Genomic DNA, 17820 nt, shown 5'->3' on the forward strand with positions numbered 1-17820 from the left:
TTCATGTTCCAGAAAGCTCAGCCTCCCTCTATGGCCCTGTGAGAGGACAGGAGGACAGCAGTCTCCCTCACATCCACTTCTGCTCAAGTGGCCCCTGGAAGGCCCGTCTTGTCTACTAAGATTTGAAGGAAATGGAGTCCGTTTGGTGTTTTGTGTTTTGTTTTGTTTTCCCTCCAGAATGTTCCAGATGTTCAAACCTCTGGTTAAGTCTGTTTGGGCAGCAGACTCCCCACGCCCTTCCCGGCTCCACCTGATAACAGGTCCCTCAGTGTTTCCCAGCACTTCAGGACGCTGCCTGGGCCCTTCTGGAACGTCCCTCACAGTTCTCCAACTGCAGCGGATGGGCCTGCGTCCCCGTGGTCCCGGACGTCTCCCCCACCTGCGAGTAAATTCCGTCTCCAGCTCTCGGCTTGACAGACGAGGTCTCATCTTAAAATGTCATCTCAGAGCCGCCGTCCCTGGACACTAGAGCCGGAAGCTCCACTTGCTTGTAGGGTCTGATGAATTCCCCCATCAAACCCACCCCCTCTGCCCCCTGGTGTGTTCACCACCCCCTCCCCAAACAGGGTGCCCCAGGACCAGGCTATCCCCCCGCCACAGTTCAGGGTGCTGTGGGGCCCTGATCACCTTGACCCAATCAACAAGCTTTAACAAAGACGGCCAGCAGAGATGTCTGTCCACACCTCCTTCTCTCCGCTGCTCCCTCCTGCCTCCCTCCCACTCCTGCCCGTTTTAAAGCAACCTGTGGGCCCCCTGGGTGCTGGGGAGCCGCATGGGGGTGTCTAGGTGAGTGGGTGGGTAGATGGGAAAATGGAAGCAAAGAGGTGCTTCTCTGTCACCTGTAGAAGAGGCGGCAAGTGCCCTTCTCCCTTGGGAGGAAGGAAAAGACAGGGGACCGGGAAGCTTGTGAATGAGAAAGAACGTGTTGGGAGGAAATGAGGAACCGGACAGAGGCAGACAGGCTTCCTGGAAGGGTTTCTTCTCTCCCCTACTTGCCCCCAGCCCCATTTCCACCCCAGGCTTACTACCCCGATGGCCAGATAATCAGATGGTGGAGACCCGGGCACGCAGGGTCTAAACTAAGGGTGTGCGTTCTGTTTGGAAAGAGGGAAGCCCAGGAGCAGGGCTTGAAGCCGCGGGGGGCACTCTGGCACCTCGTTTCCCTTCCTTCCTAAGTCCCAGATCTTCTAAAGCAGAGCTTTCTAAAGATTGCTGCATCGTGGCTTCAGCGAGTTGGAGAAAACTTGGGTGGCCACAGCCAACATTACTACCGCCAGCACTCGGGGTACCCCGGGGAACCCCCAAGCACCGGGGTGTGTCGGGGACGCACTGAAAGCCGCTAGCCCGGCCGGGCGGCGGTGCCGTCCCTGGGCGCGGCGGCGGGAGGGCGGGCGGAGGCCGGACCGGGGCGGGTGCCCACCGCGCAGGCCGGGCGGGGTGGGCCGGGGGAGGGAAGGAGGAGGAGGAGGAGGAGGAGGCGCCTAGAAAAGGAGGCGCGGGCCGGGAAGGTGCGGAGAGGGCCGGCGGCGGAGCGCGGAGGCGAGGCCGGGCGGGCGGGCGCGCGGCGGGGCGGGCGGGGGCGCAGGCGGCGGCGGCGCGCACGGAGCGGCCGGGCGCCGGGGAGCCGGGGGGCCGGGGCGCGGGGATTGGAGGGGGGGCGCCGGGCCAGACGCGCCGCCGTTCGGCTCTGCCCGCGCGTCCCGGGCGCGCAGCCCTCGGCCCGCCGCCCGGCCCGGGCCCCGGAGCGCGGTGGAGGAGCCCCCCGAGGAGCCGGGGGCCCGCGCCCCGCGCCCCCCAGACATGGTGGGCCACCTGCATCTGCAGGGCATGGAGGAGAGCCTCAAGGAGAAGAGCCGGGAGGGCTTGCTGGACAGCCCCGACTCCGGGCTGCCCCCCAGCCCCAGCCCCAGCCCGCCCTTCTACTCGCTGGCGCCCGGCATCCTCGACGCCCGCGCGGGGGGCGCCGGCGCCTCTTCGGAGCCCCCGGGACCCGGCGAGGCCAGAGCGGTAAGCGCGCGCCTTCACGCACAACCCGGTCGGGGTCGGCGAGGGGCGAGGGGCCGCTCTCACCGCGCCCCCACACGCGGAGCCTTGGAAGCCAGGACGGGGTCCCCCCACCCCGCACCCCTGGTTCCAGACCAGAAGGGGTCCCGGCGACAGCGGTGCTCCGCGGGTGGGTCGGGGACACGGAGGTGGAGGGGGTCCGGCCTGACCCCGGGACCTGGGGGCGTCTCCCCAGCCGTGGGCCTCTCTGCGGGGTGATCGTCTTGCTGTCAGCTCTGGAGGGCTGGGGGGTGAGGGAACACGTCCAGAATCCCCAGGGAAGTTGGCTGCGGCTTGGTGGGCTTGAACCCCAGGCCGCCGCATGCAGCAGACCTTAGCCAGGTCCCTTCTGCTCCTGACCCAGGTCCCTGTTTACTGTTCCCAGCGCTGCCAGCGTGAAAGCCCCTTTTTTTTTTTTTTTTTTTAAACCAAACCCAGACACTAACCCTTCCTTCTCTGGTTGTTGAGGGGTGTTGACGTGGAGCTGAGGCAGGCCTGGGGGAGGCCCGAACCCCAGGGCAGGAGACTCCAGTGCTCTCTTACCCCTGGACTTAGTGTGGGGCCTCCAGGTGGATTTGGGTAGGCACCCAGCCTGGCAAGCCGAGCCAGGGTGGCCCCTAGCCTGGAGCGGGGTGCAAAGTGGGCGGGACCCAGCACCTTCACCACTTGAGAAATGACAAGATGAAATGGGGAAGTCGCTTAGGATCCCAGTGGCATTTCCCCCGTCCCTGCCTGCTCTCTGCACGCCTTACATCTTGCCTGCCAAGTGTATGTGCTGGCTCAGCTCCAGCCCGGCTCCACTTTCCTGGGGCCCCCCGTGATCCTCGCCCGGCACCTCGCAAGGCACAAAATGCCTCCCCCCGGCTCAGCTGAAAATCCTCCCGACAGCAGGAAGGAACGCTGGCCTTGCCTCAAGCCTCACGACATGAATTGCCCTTGTGCCTCCCTTGCTCCCTAGGCTGGTGAGTCCCAAACTTGACCGGGCATTGGCATCTCTCAGAGATGTCTTTGAACAATACCCAGGCCGACCTCCTGGGATCCCTGCGTGTTTCCTTGGTAGAGACCGTGCCCCGAGCGCCAGGATTTTATAAAACCTTTGCAGATGATGCTGGTAGGCAGCTCAGTTTGGGAGCTGAAATCCCGGACCGAAATCACGTGGCGAATTTGAGCATTGGGCTGGGGGAGGGGGTGGGGTGAGGGGGCATTGAGGACTCACAGGGGTGACACAGGCTGTTTGCAGGAAAATCGATCCTGCGGTATGAACCTGCCAGCTTTCCTACACGAGGGGCTTGTACTTGGCTGGGCTGCTTGGAGGGTGTTTGGGCTCGCGCGCACTGGGAGTTAATCTGGTGTCCAAGAGGACAGGACTTAGAAAGGGACAGGGGGCAGGCTTCCCCTTTATTTTTTTGGATGACCTAGAGTCTTCCTTAAAGAGGGTTTTCTAGAAGCTTTCTCTGGCAGCCAGGACAGCCAGGGGCAGTCATAAGGACCGTGCGCCTGGCTTCCTTGTCTTGGCTGTTCTGGTTGATTTTATTTTATTTTTCCCCTTCCTTGTTAAACTAGCTGCCAGGTACGGAACAGCGCTCTCCCTGATCTTTTAATTCGGCTTGGAGGCAAAACCTGGGGCTATTTCTGCACAGGTAGTGCCCTCAGCTTTTAGATAGCCCTTCCCCCAGTCCAGAAACTCTCCTAATCCTTTGACAAGCTACACATTGGCTTGTTTGCTTTCCACAAATAGCCCAATGAAGTAAGCACCCTCATTACCCCATTTTCCAGAGGGCCAGACTGAGGCAGGGGTTAGCAACTTACCCAAGGTTGTTGGTATGTTGTCTTGCTGGGATGGAACCCAGGGAATCTGGATCTGAAATCCTTTTTTTTTTTTTTAAGATTTTATTTATTTATTTGACAGAGATCACAAGTAGACAGAGGCAGGCAGAGAGAGAGAGTGGGGGAAGCAGACTCCCTGCCTGCTGCAGGGCTTGATCCCAGGACCCTGAGATCATGACCTGAGCCAAAGGCAGAGGCTTAACCCACTGAGCCACCCGGACACCCCTGGATCTGGAATTTTTACACTTAAACCTTCTGTTACCCTACTTTTCACTGTTTAGCTTATTAACGACCTTGTGGGGCTTTCTTCTTATTTTTTTTTTAAGTCAAAAAACAAAATGCCTGGGAACGTATGAAGTTTTGAGATGCTGCTTTTAATAAAAAGAGAGGAAGTGGTTACCCCGGGCAACCTCTTCTCAGCCCCAAGCACCTGCCGCTGGGGCCCTGCCACCCTAACCCACAGGGTACCCCACCGCTGTTTAACAACACCCTTCTCTAAACAGCACCCTTCTCGCTGCCGACTCACAGAGAACGCTTTCCAGGCACAGACGTAGGCAGGTTCCCTGCCTGTCTTGCACGGCCCTGGGGACATGGACGGAAACCCGTCCCGCATCTTGGTTTCAAACGCCCAAGCAGAGAGAGTCTGGTGGCACAGGGGGCCCACTTTCTTCTGGCGTCCCCTCAGTGCCATGCGCCGGACTGTACGGGTCTGGGTGTGTGCCTGGTCTGCACGGGCTGTTCTGACCCCCGGTTCCCAGCGCTGTTGCCGCAGCCAGGCATGAGCAGTGAGCGCCGTCCCCAGTCCTGAGCTGGTGTGGTCCTTCCCCAGCTCGTCACTCTCTGTGTGCTGGACACAAACGTCACTCATTTCATCACAGAGGTCCCGTTCCCCAGCCCATGCTTCGTGTTAGAGGCTCAGTCCCCGTCTGCATGGTGCCCCGTTGGCACTGGGTGTCTGGGTGGCTGCAAGAGGAGCCCCCTCCACCCAAGCAGCAGAGGCCCCGGGGGGGCCAGGCTGGGTGCACTCTCTGGAGCAAAGAGAGTCCTGATCCCTGATTCCCGAATCAGAGGACCAGGTGGGAGCCGGTCATTCGTCCCAGCAGCGGTTACTGAGGGCCGGCTCTGCGCTGTGGACTCTCAGGGCCTGGGGGCCCAGGAGCACTGAAGAAGATGTCTGGGGCCCCCGCCGTCATGGAACTGGTGTTCTAGTGAGAGACACAGTCACCAAATTAAATGGAACACCATACCGGGTGGCTTGATAAGTGTTCTCAAAAGGCTGGCTTGGGGCACTTGGGGTGCTCATTGGTTAAGGGTCTGCCTTCAGCTCAGGTCATGGTCCCAGGGTCTTGGGATCCAGCCCCACGTCAGGCTCCCTGGTCAGCAAAGAGTCTGCTTCTCCCTCTGCACCACCCGCACCTTGGCTTGTGTTCCCTCACTCAAATAAATAAAATCTTTTAAAAAGTAATTAAAAGGCTGGGTAAGGGTAGAATGCCATAGCCAGGGTGGTCAGAAAAGTGGTGATTAACAGAAACCAAAGCAGATGGTTCCAGGGTGTAAGTGTGTGAAAGTCCAAGAGGGTGGCAAGTGCAAAGGTCCTGAGGTGGGAGCAGGATAGGTGTGCTTGGGGAGCAATGTGGAGGCTGGCCGAGGCCTGAGCAGGGACTTGGGGGCCAAGCTGAGGCCAGAACGTAAAATTCCGTTGGTCTTTTAAACATGTACTTGTGACTATTTTATTTTTATCTTTCAAAAGGCATCTTGAGCCCCCACAGCCCCTCAGAGACCTGAGTCAGACTTGACTAAGAGAGATGCCATGAGGAGTGAGGTCTGTGTGGGACTGGCCCCCTGTGGGTGCCCTGCTCCCCTGCAGGACAGAAGGACAGCCAAGGCTGCCTTGGGCCAGGAGGGCTCACCTGTCAGCTGTACTCGTCCCGCAAATGCGTGAGCCAGGCCAGGTGCGGGATGCAGAGTGAGTGAGACACACGCCATCTGTCCGAGCCGTCCACTAACTGCTGGGGCCAGGACTGCCCGCTCGAGATCGAGCACAGCCCTGATGTCCTCCCTCTTGCTTCCTGGGCCTGCCCTGCTGAGCTGTGGGGACAGAGGGATGCTGTGGGCAGAGGGACAGGCCTATGAGGGTGAGCAGTGTGTGCAGCAGAGACCACCAACTACGGGCAGGTCCGGGACCGAGCCCTGCCCCATCTTATGTCCTCAGGGAGGCCACCAACAGCATCTGGGGTCTCAGGCTGTGTGTTTGAGAGAACAGCCACCACTGGGGGGCGGGACATGGGGACAGATCTGGAGGCTGGGGCAGGGGAGGGACTCCGCTCAATGTCGTGGTGGCCGGGGGTGACTCAGGGAGACGGGGCTCGCTTGCCCTGGCCTCCATCCATAGCCAGCGGCCTGGGCTCCTTCGCGCATGGCCGTTGACAGCCGTCTGGGCTCCCGGAACTGTTTCTTTCGTTCTCTCTCTCTCTGTTTTTAAAAGATTTTATTTATTTATTTCAGAGAGAGAGAATGAGAGAGATCAGGAGAGGGGAGAAGGTCAGAGGGAGAAGCAGACTCCCCATGGAGCTGGGAGCCCGATGTGGGACTAGAACCTGGGACTCCAGGATCTTGACCTGAGCCAAAGACAGTCACTGAACCAACTGAGCCCCCCTCCCCCCGGCGCCCATCGGGACTGTTTCTTTGTTGAATAGAGTGGCACGCGGGAGAATTTCCCTAAGGATGAGGTGCTGCTTCCCTGGACCCGGATTCTAGGAAGAGCGTGTGGCAGGCATGGGGAGACCCCGTGGAGGGGAGCGAGAGCTCTGTGCGCCATCCTGGGGAATGTTCCAGGGCTGCCCAGCCCTTTGAGAATACCCATGGTCACAGCCACCTCCTGGGCGCTGGGCTGTCCCTGCTCCCCCTCCCCGCCAGAAGTCCTGGATTTTCTCAGTTCGGTTTTTGGACTGTGAGGGTGACACCAAGGGTCCCAGAGGGAGGTGGGATTTCGGGACTTAGTGCCCGGAGCTGGGAAGGAAGGGCAGACAGTTGGACAGAGGAATGAATGCATGCACAGGTGGACAGATGGGTAGATGGACGGATGGATACTTATGAGTGGACAAATGGATGGCTGGACGGATGGACAGGTGGTTGGATGAACGGACAGACGGACTAAGGAGACAGCGGTCAGTCCCCACGGCCCCCCTGGCAGGCTTGTCGGTGTGTCCCTGACTAGTAGAGGTGTGTAAGCAAGCTCAGGGGGGGCAGAGAGCCAGGTGCAGCAGGCCAAGGGGGGCGGAGCCCGTTTGCAGAAAGGGAGGCTGGGAGGAGGGAGGCGGGAAGGAGCCAGAGGCGCCTCCATTCAGCCTTTGTCTGCTTAACCCTGGATGAGTCGGCCTCCAGCAAAGCCCCTCAAGTCTTGGTGGTGGGCTCACCTGTCTGAGAACTCTAGCTGTGGCTTTGGCACAGAAAGGGAACAAACTGGCCGGCCTCCTTCCAGGGGCTCTGGGGAGGAGGGAGCAAGCAGGAGCCACCTTCCTGAGAAGACTGGCCTTCAGGGGCCGGCACAACCTCGCAGGTGCCCGCCCGAGCTCGCCGGGGCTGTGCAGCCAAGTCACCCACAGGGGTGGGGGGGGCTTAGAGTGACACACATTCCTTCTCTCAGTTCTGGAGCCAAGAGTCTGAAATCAAGGCATCAGCTGGGCCGCGCTCCCTCCAAAGGCTCTGGAGGTGGGGCGGGGAGTGGGAGTCCATCCTGTGTGTCCGCTGTAGCTGCTGGCGGTGGCTCGCAGCCCTTGTCATCCCGCCTCTGCCCCGTCCTTGTGTGGCCGTCCTCCCTGTGTGTGTCCCACAGGTCCCCTGCTTACAAGGGCACCAGTCCTTGGCTTCGGGGACTTAGGGCCCAGCCTTATCCAGTAGGACCTCATATTTGCAAAGACCTATATTTCCAAATAGGTCACATCCTTTGTGGTGGTCACAGGCCAGTCTGTCACCCGCTGTCCCACTGGCTTGGATCCGTCTGGCCGCCTGTCACAAGGAGCAGCTGGTCTTCGAGCCCTGCCTGCAAGCCGATGTTGATGTTTGCTTAGTTCTCCTGTTCTGAGGGTCAGACCTCAGGCCTGTGGTGTGTGTGCTGGGCCCGGGATGGTTTATGGCTTTCCAGGGGGTGACCCGCTTCATGCAGGGTCTCCGGGGCTCCCCCAGCCAGGCCCGTTCAGCCCCACAGAGGTGCCATGTTGGGGGAGGGCAGTGAGCCCAAGGAACCCCCTCCCCACCGCTCTAGGATTTGTCGCATGGCGCCAGGCCCTAAAGAAGAGTGGGAACTCTTGAATGTATCCTCCTTGGGTCACTTTCCTCATGGGTGAAAGTCACGGTCAACAGATCCCAAATGCCCAGCGGAGATAATCCAATATAATTCGGAGAGCAGGAAAAGCCATCGCCGGCTGCCTGAGGTCAGTGACCTGGAGAGAGGGCCGTTCTAGCCATTGCAGTGGTCCCACATGGCCTTGGTGAGGACCCCCTCCGCCATGTCAGTGGAGGGGGCAGGGGGTCCCCAGCGGCCTCGCTCTCCCCAGGAGCAGCAGGGTTCTCTGGACCCTGCTCCTGTCACACCCCCTCCGTGGAGGGAGCTCCCCGATGGAAGGGAGAGCTCACGGCCTCCATGCGTCCCCCCGGGTTGGGCACAGACACGGCTGGGCTGTCCCTTGGCGTCCCTGGGAGCCAGGGCGGGACCCATGGGCGGGCTGGGCTGTCACCGCATGGCACGGAGCTCTCGCAACGGAGCCCTTATCTTCCTTTGCCGTCCGGTGGGCTGTGCCTGTCTGGCCGCCAGGAGTGGGGGGCTCCAAACCCCCCCTGTGTTTGTAGGCCCTGGGGTAGGCCTCAAACGGCACGGCCTTATTTTGCAGGTGACTCGAGCGGCTCCTGGTGGCTTCTCTTTAGGACGGAACCAGAATCTGGGCCTGGGGGGCGGCGGGGGTGATATCTGGGGGGTGGGTGAGGGCGGCAGGCTGTCTGGGGACGCTGTCTGCCCCAGGGGGGGCCCTGGGCTGACGGAGCAGGTGCAGTGGCAGGGGACCCCCTGGGCGTGCGAGCCCCCGCCCCGCCTGGCCGGCCCCCTGGCTGGTGACTCCCATGAGAATGTGACCCGGTCTTGGAGGAGTATCTGTTCCAGGGCGGCTGGAAAGTCCTTCCAGGGCCAGTGGTGTGCTTTCTTGGCCGTGAGAGGCACGTCCCTGGCCCACTCTCCAGGCTGGCCGGGTTCCGTGGGGCTGGCACTGCCATTTTGATGTTAAAATAACCCCAGAACAGTCCAGAAAGACTCTGCTCTGAGCTTCCGGACGGGCCAGTGGCTGCCAGGGGGAGGCCGAGTGCCACGCGGCCACCGCCGCCTTCCCCGGCGCCTGTCCCCGGAGCCCGGGACGGCTGTCCTGGGCCCTTGGCAGTGACTTCCGGAGCTGTCTCGCCACCCTGGCCCGCTGGATGCCAGCCTGCGTCTGGGTTTTCGCTGGCTTCTCCTATCTCTTGCACAGCCCTTCCAGTTTGGGTAGATTTTAGATGTTTTTCCACAGGGGCCCTTTGGAAAACGGTGCCCAGGGCTCGGGCTTCCCAGCCCAGCCTGTGAAGTGAGTCTTGTCTCCTTTCCTGGCAGCCAGTCAGGGAGCGAGATCCGGCCGGAATAGGGCTGCTCCCACGGGGCACGCGGGGAGATACCAGAAGGTCTGGAGTCTCTTTATCCTGGGCCGGCCCCAGGGGGATGGCGCTGCTCATCTGGGCCACAGCACGGAAACCTCTGCCCCCTCAAAGCTGTCCTCCCTGTTCCCCAGCTTGGACGTTACTTTTCGGGAGCAGTGGGGAGAGCACATTCGTGTGATGAAAACCAGCGTCCTCCTCCTCCAAGCCTCGTATCCTTTCTCTCTGGGGCCCTAGGCTCTTGTTCTGGGGACCCCGTGGTCCTCTGGGGAGGGGCTGCGGGCGATCCTGTCCATAGGCTGACCTCAGGCAGCCTGGGGCCGGGCATCTCTGCACGTGAGACCTCTCGTCGCTCAACAGCGCAGGTGCTGTGAGGTGCCCAGGCCTGGACGATGCAACCCATCGGGTCTTGAACCTTAGGGAGCTCCTCCTGGTCAGGGGGTGACAGGCACACAAAGGGGTCCCAACACCGGACCAGGTGAGAAGGAACCAGAAGGACATTCCTGGTGCAGGAAGCAGCATGAGCCGGGGCACAGGGGCAATGCAGTGTGGCCGACGGGGTGAGGGAGGCGCAGACAGAGGCCAGTCCCACGTGTGCAAGAGGCCGTTGAGGAGTGCGAGTGGGGGCAGGGACTCTGGAGCCAGACCCCAGGGTTCAAATCCTAGTTCTGTCTCTTCCTAGTTGTGTGACCTCAAGCAAACTACTTGGTCGTTCTGGGCCTCTTTGTCAGCATCTATAAAATGGGCGTGCGGATAGCTGCTCTCGTCTGGTTGAACGAGTGAATGCATGGACCGTGCCCAGGGCAGTGCCCGGTGCCGTTAGGGCTCAAAAAGCATGGGCTGCTGGGTTGGGTCCTCATCCCGGTGAGGACCAGGAGGATCGGGGTGGGGAGGGAACAGGTACAGGACATCTCCAGTCGATGAAGAGCCAGGTCTGGGTCTGAACGTATGATTCCTAATCTTGTCCAATCTGGGGGGCGGGGGGCCGCCTAGAGGCTGAGCCTGTGACGTGCAGCAGGGGGTGACCCAGGGGCGGAATTTACCATTTTCGTTTAGTGGGAATCAGATCACATTGCAATTGTCCCACGGACCTAGTGGCTTCCGGCCGAGGCAGGGCAGCAGCGTCCCTAGAGCGTGGGGGTTGCAGGCAAGGTGTGGAAAACGTCCTCTGGAGGTAAGATGTACGAGCGTGATTTACAGGGGACCCCAGACTCCAGGGACAGGACGGTGTTGAAGGAGAAAACATGGGTCCGTTCCAAAGACGAAGGGCATTAGGAGTGCAGGTGGCCCGGGGACACCGAAGGACCCGTGGAGTGGGCACAACTGGGCGGCCTCTGGGGAGTCTGGCTTTGTCTATCTCCCACCTGGTAGGTTCCAGCAGGTGGAGCAGCGGGGGCAGGGCTGGGGGCCAGGGTGCCGCCTGGGGCTGAGGGGACCCCCTCAGGGGGGCCTGATGGGGTGGGGTTCCAGGACACGTGTAAGAGAAGGCCCCGTGACCTGTGAGGCCCGAATTCACACCACTTCACCCTTCGGATCTCATCTCAAGGGCCACTTCCACAGGAAAGCCCTCCTGGATTTCCCGATGGCCTACCCTCCCCCACACCCCACCCCACCCAGCCCAGTGATCCCAGCCCCCACCACAGCTGGAATGCTAGTGGTCCCAGGCTGGCGAGGAGGCCTCCGTGTTGAATGTCACCCCAGAAGGAACGGTTAGCGATCGGGGACTTCACCCTGGGCCCAGAGGTGACGCGTGTCACAGGTGCCGCCACGTGCCCCTCCCCCATGCTCCTCCCCCGCGGGACTGCTGGGAAGTGTGGCTCCCCCTACACGAGTGGAAAGCAGAGAGCAGGCGCTCGCGGCTGGTGGGCTGGTGGTAGTAATGGGCCACACTGGCCACAATGGAGGTAAAACAGTGGGCAGGGCTGGGGGCCGGTCTCAGAGGGAGTGGCCTCTGGTCCTCTCCTGGGGCAGATGCCCCCCCCTTCCTGAGGACGATCATACTGCTGTGTCCCTCCTCCCGATGGATGGGGTGCAGACCCAGGTCGGGGGGGTCTGTCCACCCTCAGCCTTGGGTAGCACCAGGCAAGGTCAGGAGCAAAGATGACGCGGTTGCAGCTGCTAGCACGGGGGCAGCTTGGGGGGCCTCCCCGAGAAGGTCCCAGGGCTCTGAGCCTGGCCCTCGGGGCCTGCTGTGGGCCTGGGGTTGCAGGAAGAGGCCGGTACCACAGCCCCACATGGAGGTGTCTGGGAATTAGGGGGCAGCTGGTGGTGGGGGGCGCTTGAGGGACCCCACAGAGCAGGCTTCCAGACCAAGCTGGGGCTCGGAGGATGTGGGGAGGCCCTCGTGGGACCCATGGGGAGCTGGGGCCACAGGGCCGAAGGGCTGTGTAACCCCGTGTCCGTGGTTCTCCCGACAGCCCCCTGCCCTCCCCCCGAATTCCCCAGCACTTGAGATGAGGCCCCGGATGCTGCCTGTGTTCTTTGGGGAGAGCATCGAGGTGCACCCAGAGTCCACGCACGAGATCCGGTGAGTGGGGCCGCTGGCCGGGGCGGGGGTGCGCCAGGCGCTGGTCCCGACCCCCCGCGGGGAAGTGTGGTCAGGCTCTGGGCCCAGCAGGCTCCCCCACTCCTGCCCCGGGCACCCCTCTGGTTGCTCCTCCCTGAGGAGGCAAGAGCGTATCCTGACCAGCGATGGACTGACTGTAAGAGATGCCGACCCGAGGGGACCTTCTCGGTCTCCCTCCCGTGCTCCGCGTCTGCACCGGACCATTTCCCCACTGCCCTGCTCCCCCACACCCAATCCATTTTATTTTAACCCACCCTTCCAGAAAGTTTGCACGATGACCAGCTCTCATGCAGCTCGTGGAGCTCCCTCCCTCCTCCAGTCCTGCCAGGATGTTCTGGCATCCGTGACCCAACCCCCACACGTGCGACCGGGGGCCCCTTTTCTGCTCAAGGCTTGCTGGGTGTCACGTGGACACAGACGTGCTCTGTGCTCCTGGGACTGTCGTGCCTCATGTACCTACTGAGGCGTCCTTGACCTCACATGTGTCAGGGGCCCTCCTGGGTGTGGGACATCTTAGGTGCCTCTGAACTTCTGGGCTAAGGTGACCCCACCAGGAGATGTCCTGCATTGGGTTGCCCTCCTGGGAGGGCTTCTGGGGGTCAGGATTCCAGAAGGTGGAGTCCAGGGGACACAGCACCCTTGGGAAGGATCTGTCCACGACAACCCTGGTCAGCCAGGGAGACCCACACCTGCCGCTCCAGCTCTGGACGGGGTCCCAGGAGATGGCTCGGCTGTGCAATTCGCTCTTCCCAAAGAGCCCCCGTTATTTAAATGTGGGCTGAGCTGACCAGCCAGCCCCACGCAGTGCACAAGAGCTGACTCTCGGGCCCTCTGATTCCCTTCCTAAACTGACTGTGGGGCTGCAATGGCGAGATGGGTACACCTTTGCTTACACTGCTTTTCTGAGGTCTGGAAGCAGAGCAGCGGGGCACTGAGCTACTTTTGGGGAAACTTGTTTTGATACAATTTCAGACTTACAGGAAAGTGTCAGGGAGAGCTCGAGGAAGCCCTGCGTACCCATTACACAGATGAACCAGTGGGTTCATTAACGTTTTGTCCCGTCTGCTTGAACATCGGCAGGCTCTCTCCTGTGTAGATGAATCTTTTTTTCTGAACCCCTGGAGAGAGGCAAGGGGTGGTATCCTGACGCTTAACCCGTAGTACTCTGGCGCCCTTCCCGAGAGCAGGGACACCCTCTCACGCAGTGACCCCACCGCCCCATCCCCACGGCCCAGATTTCGTCCGCTGTCCCCACATGGCCTTTCACGGCGGATTTTCAGCCCAACTCGGGATCCACCCTGAGTCACGGGTCACACTGAGAACCACTGCTTTCCTGCCCTACAAGCAGGCACACTCCCACCGCCCTTTGACCCTGACCTTGGGGAAGAGCCCAGGCCGTCCTGTTCAGGGGTGCCCTCCCCACATTCATGGACCCCCGCCCCCCTGAAGACGGCACGGTGAGCAGCGGGCGGCCCCCCCTACCCCGTCCTGGGCTCATTCTGCCCCCGTTTCCACCCTCCACAGCTGCAACTCGGAGGTCAAGTACGCCTCGGAGAAGCACTTCCGGGACAATGTCTTCTACGCGCCGGTGCCCACGGTCACGGCCTACAGCGAGACGATCGTGGCGGCGCCCAACTGCACGTGGCGCAGCTACCGCAGCCAGCTGACCCTGGAGCCGCGGCCCCGTGCCCTGCGCTTCCGCAGCACCACCATCATCTTCCCCAAGCACGCCAGGAGCACTTTCCGGACCACCCTGCACTGCAGCCTGGGCCGGCCCAGCCGCTGGTTCACGGCCAGCGTGCAACTCCAGCTGTGTGAGCACCCCGGGCTCCTGGGGCCCGCGGCGGCGCTCTGACGGGGCGAGCCGACCCCCCCCACCACCAGCGACCTTGGGGGGTTACTCAAGGACGGACTCCGCGGCTCAGCCTGGAGCCGGGGCGTGAGGGAGCTGCAGGAGGCCCGTTCCAGCGCCGTGGACTCCATTAACACGTCTCTTTTATTAGCACGTAAACAGGGGAGGCCGCGCAGGCATGGCCCCCTTGAAGACACAGTAGGGGGTGCCCCCCCCCCCAGGGGCCGGGCCGGAGAGAGGAAGGTCAGCGTTGGTGGTGCGGCCTTGGCGCCCAGAACAGCGTTGGCCGGTAGGGCCACACTGCGGCTCCTTGATACCGGCCACCTGGTCTGTCCGTGGCTGGCAGCCTGACTCCCGGGCCCCGTGCGCGGGAAGAGGGGTACCCTCCAGACTCCCACACTCCCGGGAAGAAATGTCTCCAAAGTGGGCCCTTTACCTGGGCGCTGCAAGGCCAGAGGCCCAGGCCGAGCGACCTCCGGTGGCTGTTGAGCCGGGAGGTTAGGTCAGGCAAGGCCTTGACCGGCTCCCGGGTACTATGGCTTCAGGGACGAAGGTTTGGGGCGCAGCCTGCCTAAACAGAGGCCTTTGAGCTCTGCAGCCGGAGCCTCCCCGCCAGGGCAACCCCAGCAGGAGCAGGACTCTCATCCTGGAGCCTTCCTGCCAGGTGCCAAGGGAGGCCATCGAAGCTCTCCGAACGTCCGCCGTCCCCTGCGTGGGGGTACAGTCTCAGCCGTCGGCTTAAAGAGATCCCATGGGGGTTTCTGCTCGCGGTGATACCATGCAGGCTGGGGCTGGGGGCCAAGGTCTGGTGCCCCCAGTGTGGTCTGAATGGACCTGGCGGGTAGGGGGCTGTCACGCCACTCTTGGTCACCCCCCCCCCGTGATGGGGATGGGGCAGAAGGGCTCCCTGGGGCTGGAGCCCCACATTAGGTGGGAGAAGCAAGTCTGAGCTCACATCCAAGAGAGGCCAAGTGCTTGATGTATTTTTATGTATCTACCCAGACGGACCGTGCTCGTGCCACAGTCTGATTAACAAAGAAATAACTTAAGAACTTGACCAATTATCCTAATAAAATGTGCAAACCCAAAGAGGCTCCCTCTTCTGTCTCTGAACCCTCAGATCCCATGGGGCGGGGGCCCGTTTTCCTAGGCCCCTGTACTCTGTGGTCACCCCTTTTTCTTCCCTCCCAGGCTTAGCTTCAGGGAACGCTGCCTCCTCTCATCCTCTCCTCTGCTCACAGGGAACAGGGAGGTGCTCAGAGAGCTCAGAAACCTGTACCCCACCCCCTCAACTTCCGTGGGCACGGCTTCACCCAAGAGCTGCTCAATAAATGCAGAGACCCAGGCCCCACCGTGGGACTTGGGTCCAAGGATGGTTCTGAGGGGTCCTGGGAATCTGCCTTTTTAAAATTTTTTAATTTTTTTTATTTTGGTGTCTGGCATCTCAGCCCCGTCTCCTGATAGCCCCCAACCCCCTCCCCGGAGAAAGGCCCAGCTGCTTCAGCATGGGTCTTCCCAACCCATGTTACAACTTGTCTCTCTCCATCCTGTCCATGGCTTTGGAGGGACCCCTGAGGCCCCAGGTAGCAAGTGCTATTAGGGAGACACTCGGACTGTCTTCTAGGAATTGCAAAGTGAGACTGGAATTTGCCCCCCAGGCCTCTGGAGTTGGGGGGCCGAGCAAGTGGGGTGCGTTTGGACATAGAGGGTTTGCGGGGGACAGATCCCTTCTTCAAGGGGTTGGTTCACAAAAGTGCACGGGGCAGGGTATCTGTGGCCTCCTGAAGCTGGGCCCCGAGCCTGCTGGTATATAAGATAACAGCAATGGTAAAGCTGTATGAGCTGACTCACGCAGCGCCCAGTATGCCCCCACCCCGTGCTAGATGAAGCCCCCCCGTGTGATTTCACTCCATTCACCTGATGAGACAGGCACTCCCGTATCTCCATTTTATAGAGGAGCAAGGCACAGAGAGGTTAAGTAACTTGCCCAAGGTCACACAGCGAGAGGGAGGCAGGGCCAGGATCTTACCCACTTGGTTACATGTCTTTAAAGGAGAAAGCTCTCTAGCCAAGGGGTAGAGGAGTGAAAGGGCCCGGGGGTGAAAACCAAGAGGGTCAAGGACAGGCTTCCATCACTGTGAGGAAGACTCCTGGGGCCTCTGCGGGTTGTGTAGACAAGCCTTAGGGACCTGACAACTCAGCCCATTTAGAGATGGGATTCTGTGCAGACACGTGTGCTGGGGATTACATCATTCGTACATAATCAATCCAGCTGCACAAGCTCCATTTCAACCACGACCTTGATCTCCTACCACTTGGAGGAAGAATGGGCTGGGCTTCTGGACCTGTGCACTTAGGGTGCCGATGAATCCAGTGTCCTTGGAGGTGCCCCTGGGGTCACCCAAAAAGGAACTTCCGAGAGCCTCCAGCTGCGGCTTCCCGGCCCCTGCCTGGGCCCCCCTAGCACGAGTCCTTGCCCTCGGGGGACTGAGACCATGCCTCTCCCTTCTCTTTCCCGGCATCACCTCCGTCCGGGCTCTCCTGGACGGCTCCGGAGAGCACAGCAAGTTCGAGTCCCCAACTGCGCCCTGTCTCCAGGGGGCTCCGTGAGGCCCCGCCTGGGAGGAGGGGAAAGTGGAGAGCGAGGGCAGCTGCCCAGAAGGCCCCCAAGTGCACCCTGGTTTTCCTGGGAACCAGAAGACCTGGAGGCCAGGCAGAAGAGATGCCAGTTTCATCTAGATTCTTGGGATTTTCACCCCAAGATGGAGAGACGGGAGCGCAGCTGCCAAGGCCCTTCTACCTCACCCTGGCCTCCAGGTACCCAGGACGTAGCCGCACTAGGAAGCCCCCAAAGGGGCAGGTGTCCAGGCCCAGTCTCTAAGCATCTGCCAGATGGGCACACGCTTTTGTGTCCCAGGCTGTGGGAGGGGAGAATTGGTGCTTGTCGAGCCTCTGCCACAGCTGAGCCTGACCAGGAGCCGTCCTGGGGGCAGGGCTGCCTTCCACCTGGGCAGAAACACTTCACGCAGCCCCAAACCCCCCTGCTGACCCCCTGCTGCGGTCACTCCTGCTGTCTCCAGGTTCACAGCCTCAAATCAAACTCAGCGCCCCACCCCCACCAGCCCACCCAACTCCAGCCAGGTGTCCCCGTCCTCTGGATTCCACGCCATCCCGTCCTCGGCTCCCCAGTGTGGGAGGGACGAGAGCGGCCCGCAAGGGCTCGGAGCACTTGCTCCATCTTCGGGAAGCCTGGTCCGTGCATCCTCACGGGGACTCCGGGAGGCTGCTGGGGAGAAAGGCTAATGAGGAAACAGGACCCGGCCGCTGGTCTGTCCCACGGCCGCCGGACCCCCGGGCTCCCTGGAGGACCCACCCGCGTGATGGGCCTCCTTCGCCTTCTCAAGGACAGGATGGCCAGGAAGCCCTCCCCCCACCGGTCTCAGTGGCTTCTCTCTCTATATCCATCCAACACGCTTGCAAACTAACATCGTCCAATGTCAGAAAACCAGCAAATTACCTTGTTGGGCTCATTCCTTCTCAGAAAACGCTGGGTCCCCACACTGACTTACATGCGACCACCCTGGGCTCCCAAACGTCCCCGGCTGGGTCTCCCCTCCCACACAGGCTCCCTCCATGCAGCCCATCCTCCCCTCGCCCCCTCAAGAGCTACCACCTCCAGGAAGCCACTCTGACTGCTCCAGTCCAGTTATCACAGGGTCTGCGTCCCCCAGCCCCAGGAGGGCTTGTCCTGAGCCAAGCCCGGTGCCTTGGGGAGCAGTCTGTCCCTGCCCTCCCTGTGGGTGGCAGCTCTCCAGGCCAGGTCTCCTTCTACCATGTGTGCCCCGACTGGAGGCCTTCT

General features: G+C 61.3%; 1 protein-coding gene across 1 annotated transcript; it reads left to right on the forward strand.

Annotated features, from left to right (window-relative positions):
• Positions 1-1800: 1800 nt before the first annotated feature.
• RFLNA (refilin A) lies at positions 1801-15050 on the forward strand. The gene is made up of 3 exons (XM_044241023.1): positions 1801-2007; positions 11961-12070; positions 13634-15050. The coding sequence occupies exons 1-3, from the start codon at positions 1801-1803 to the stop codon at positions 13962-13964; spliced, it is 648 nt and encodes a 215-aa protein (XP_044096958.1). The 3' UTR covers positions 13965-15050.
• Positions 15051-17820: the final 2770 nt, after the last annotated feature.

The sequence above is a fragment of the Neovison vison genome, chromosome 3 (assembly GCF_020171115.1).
Source record: "Neovison vison isolate M4711 chromosome 3, ASM_NN_V1, whole genome shotgun sequence".
Taxonomy (NCBI): domain Eukaryota; kingdom Metazoa; phylum Chordata; class Mammalia; order Carnivora; family Mustelidae; genus Neogale; species Neogale vison.

Coding starts and splice junctions, on each gene's coding strand:
- RFLNA (XM_044241023.1), top strand. CDS start 1,801: ATGGTGGGCCACCTGCATCTGCAGGGCATGGAGGAGAGCCTCAAGGAG. Junction 2,008..11,960: donor GACCCGGCGAGGCCAGAGCG/GTAAGCGCGCGC, acceptor TTCTCCCGACAG/CCCCCTGCCCTCCCCCCGAA. Junction 12,071..13,633: donor GAGTCCACGCACGAGATCCG/GTGAGTGGGGCC, acceptor CACCCTCCACAG/CTGCAACTCGGAGGTCAAGT.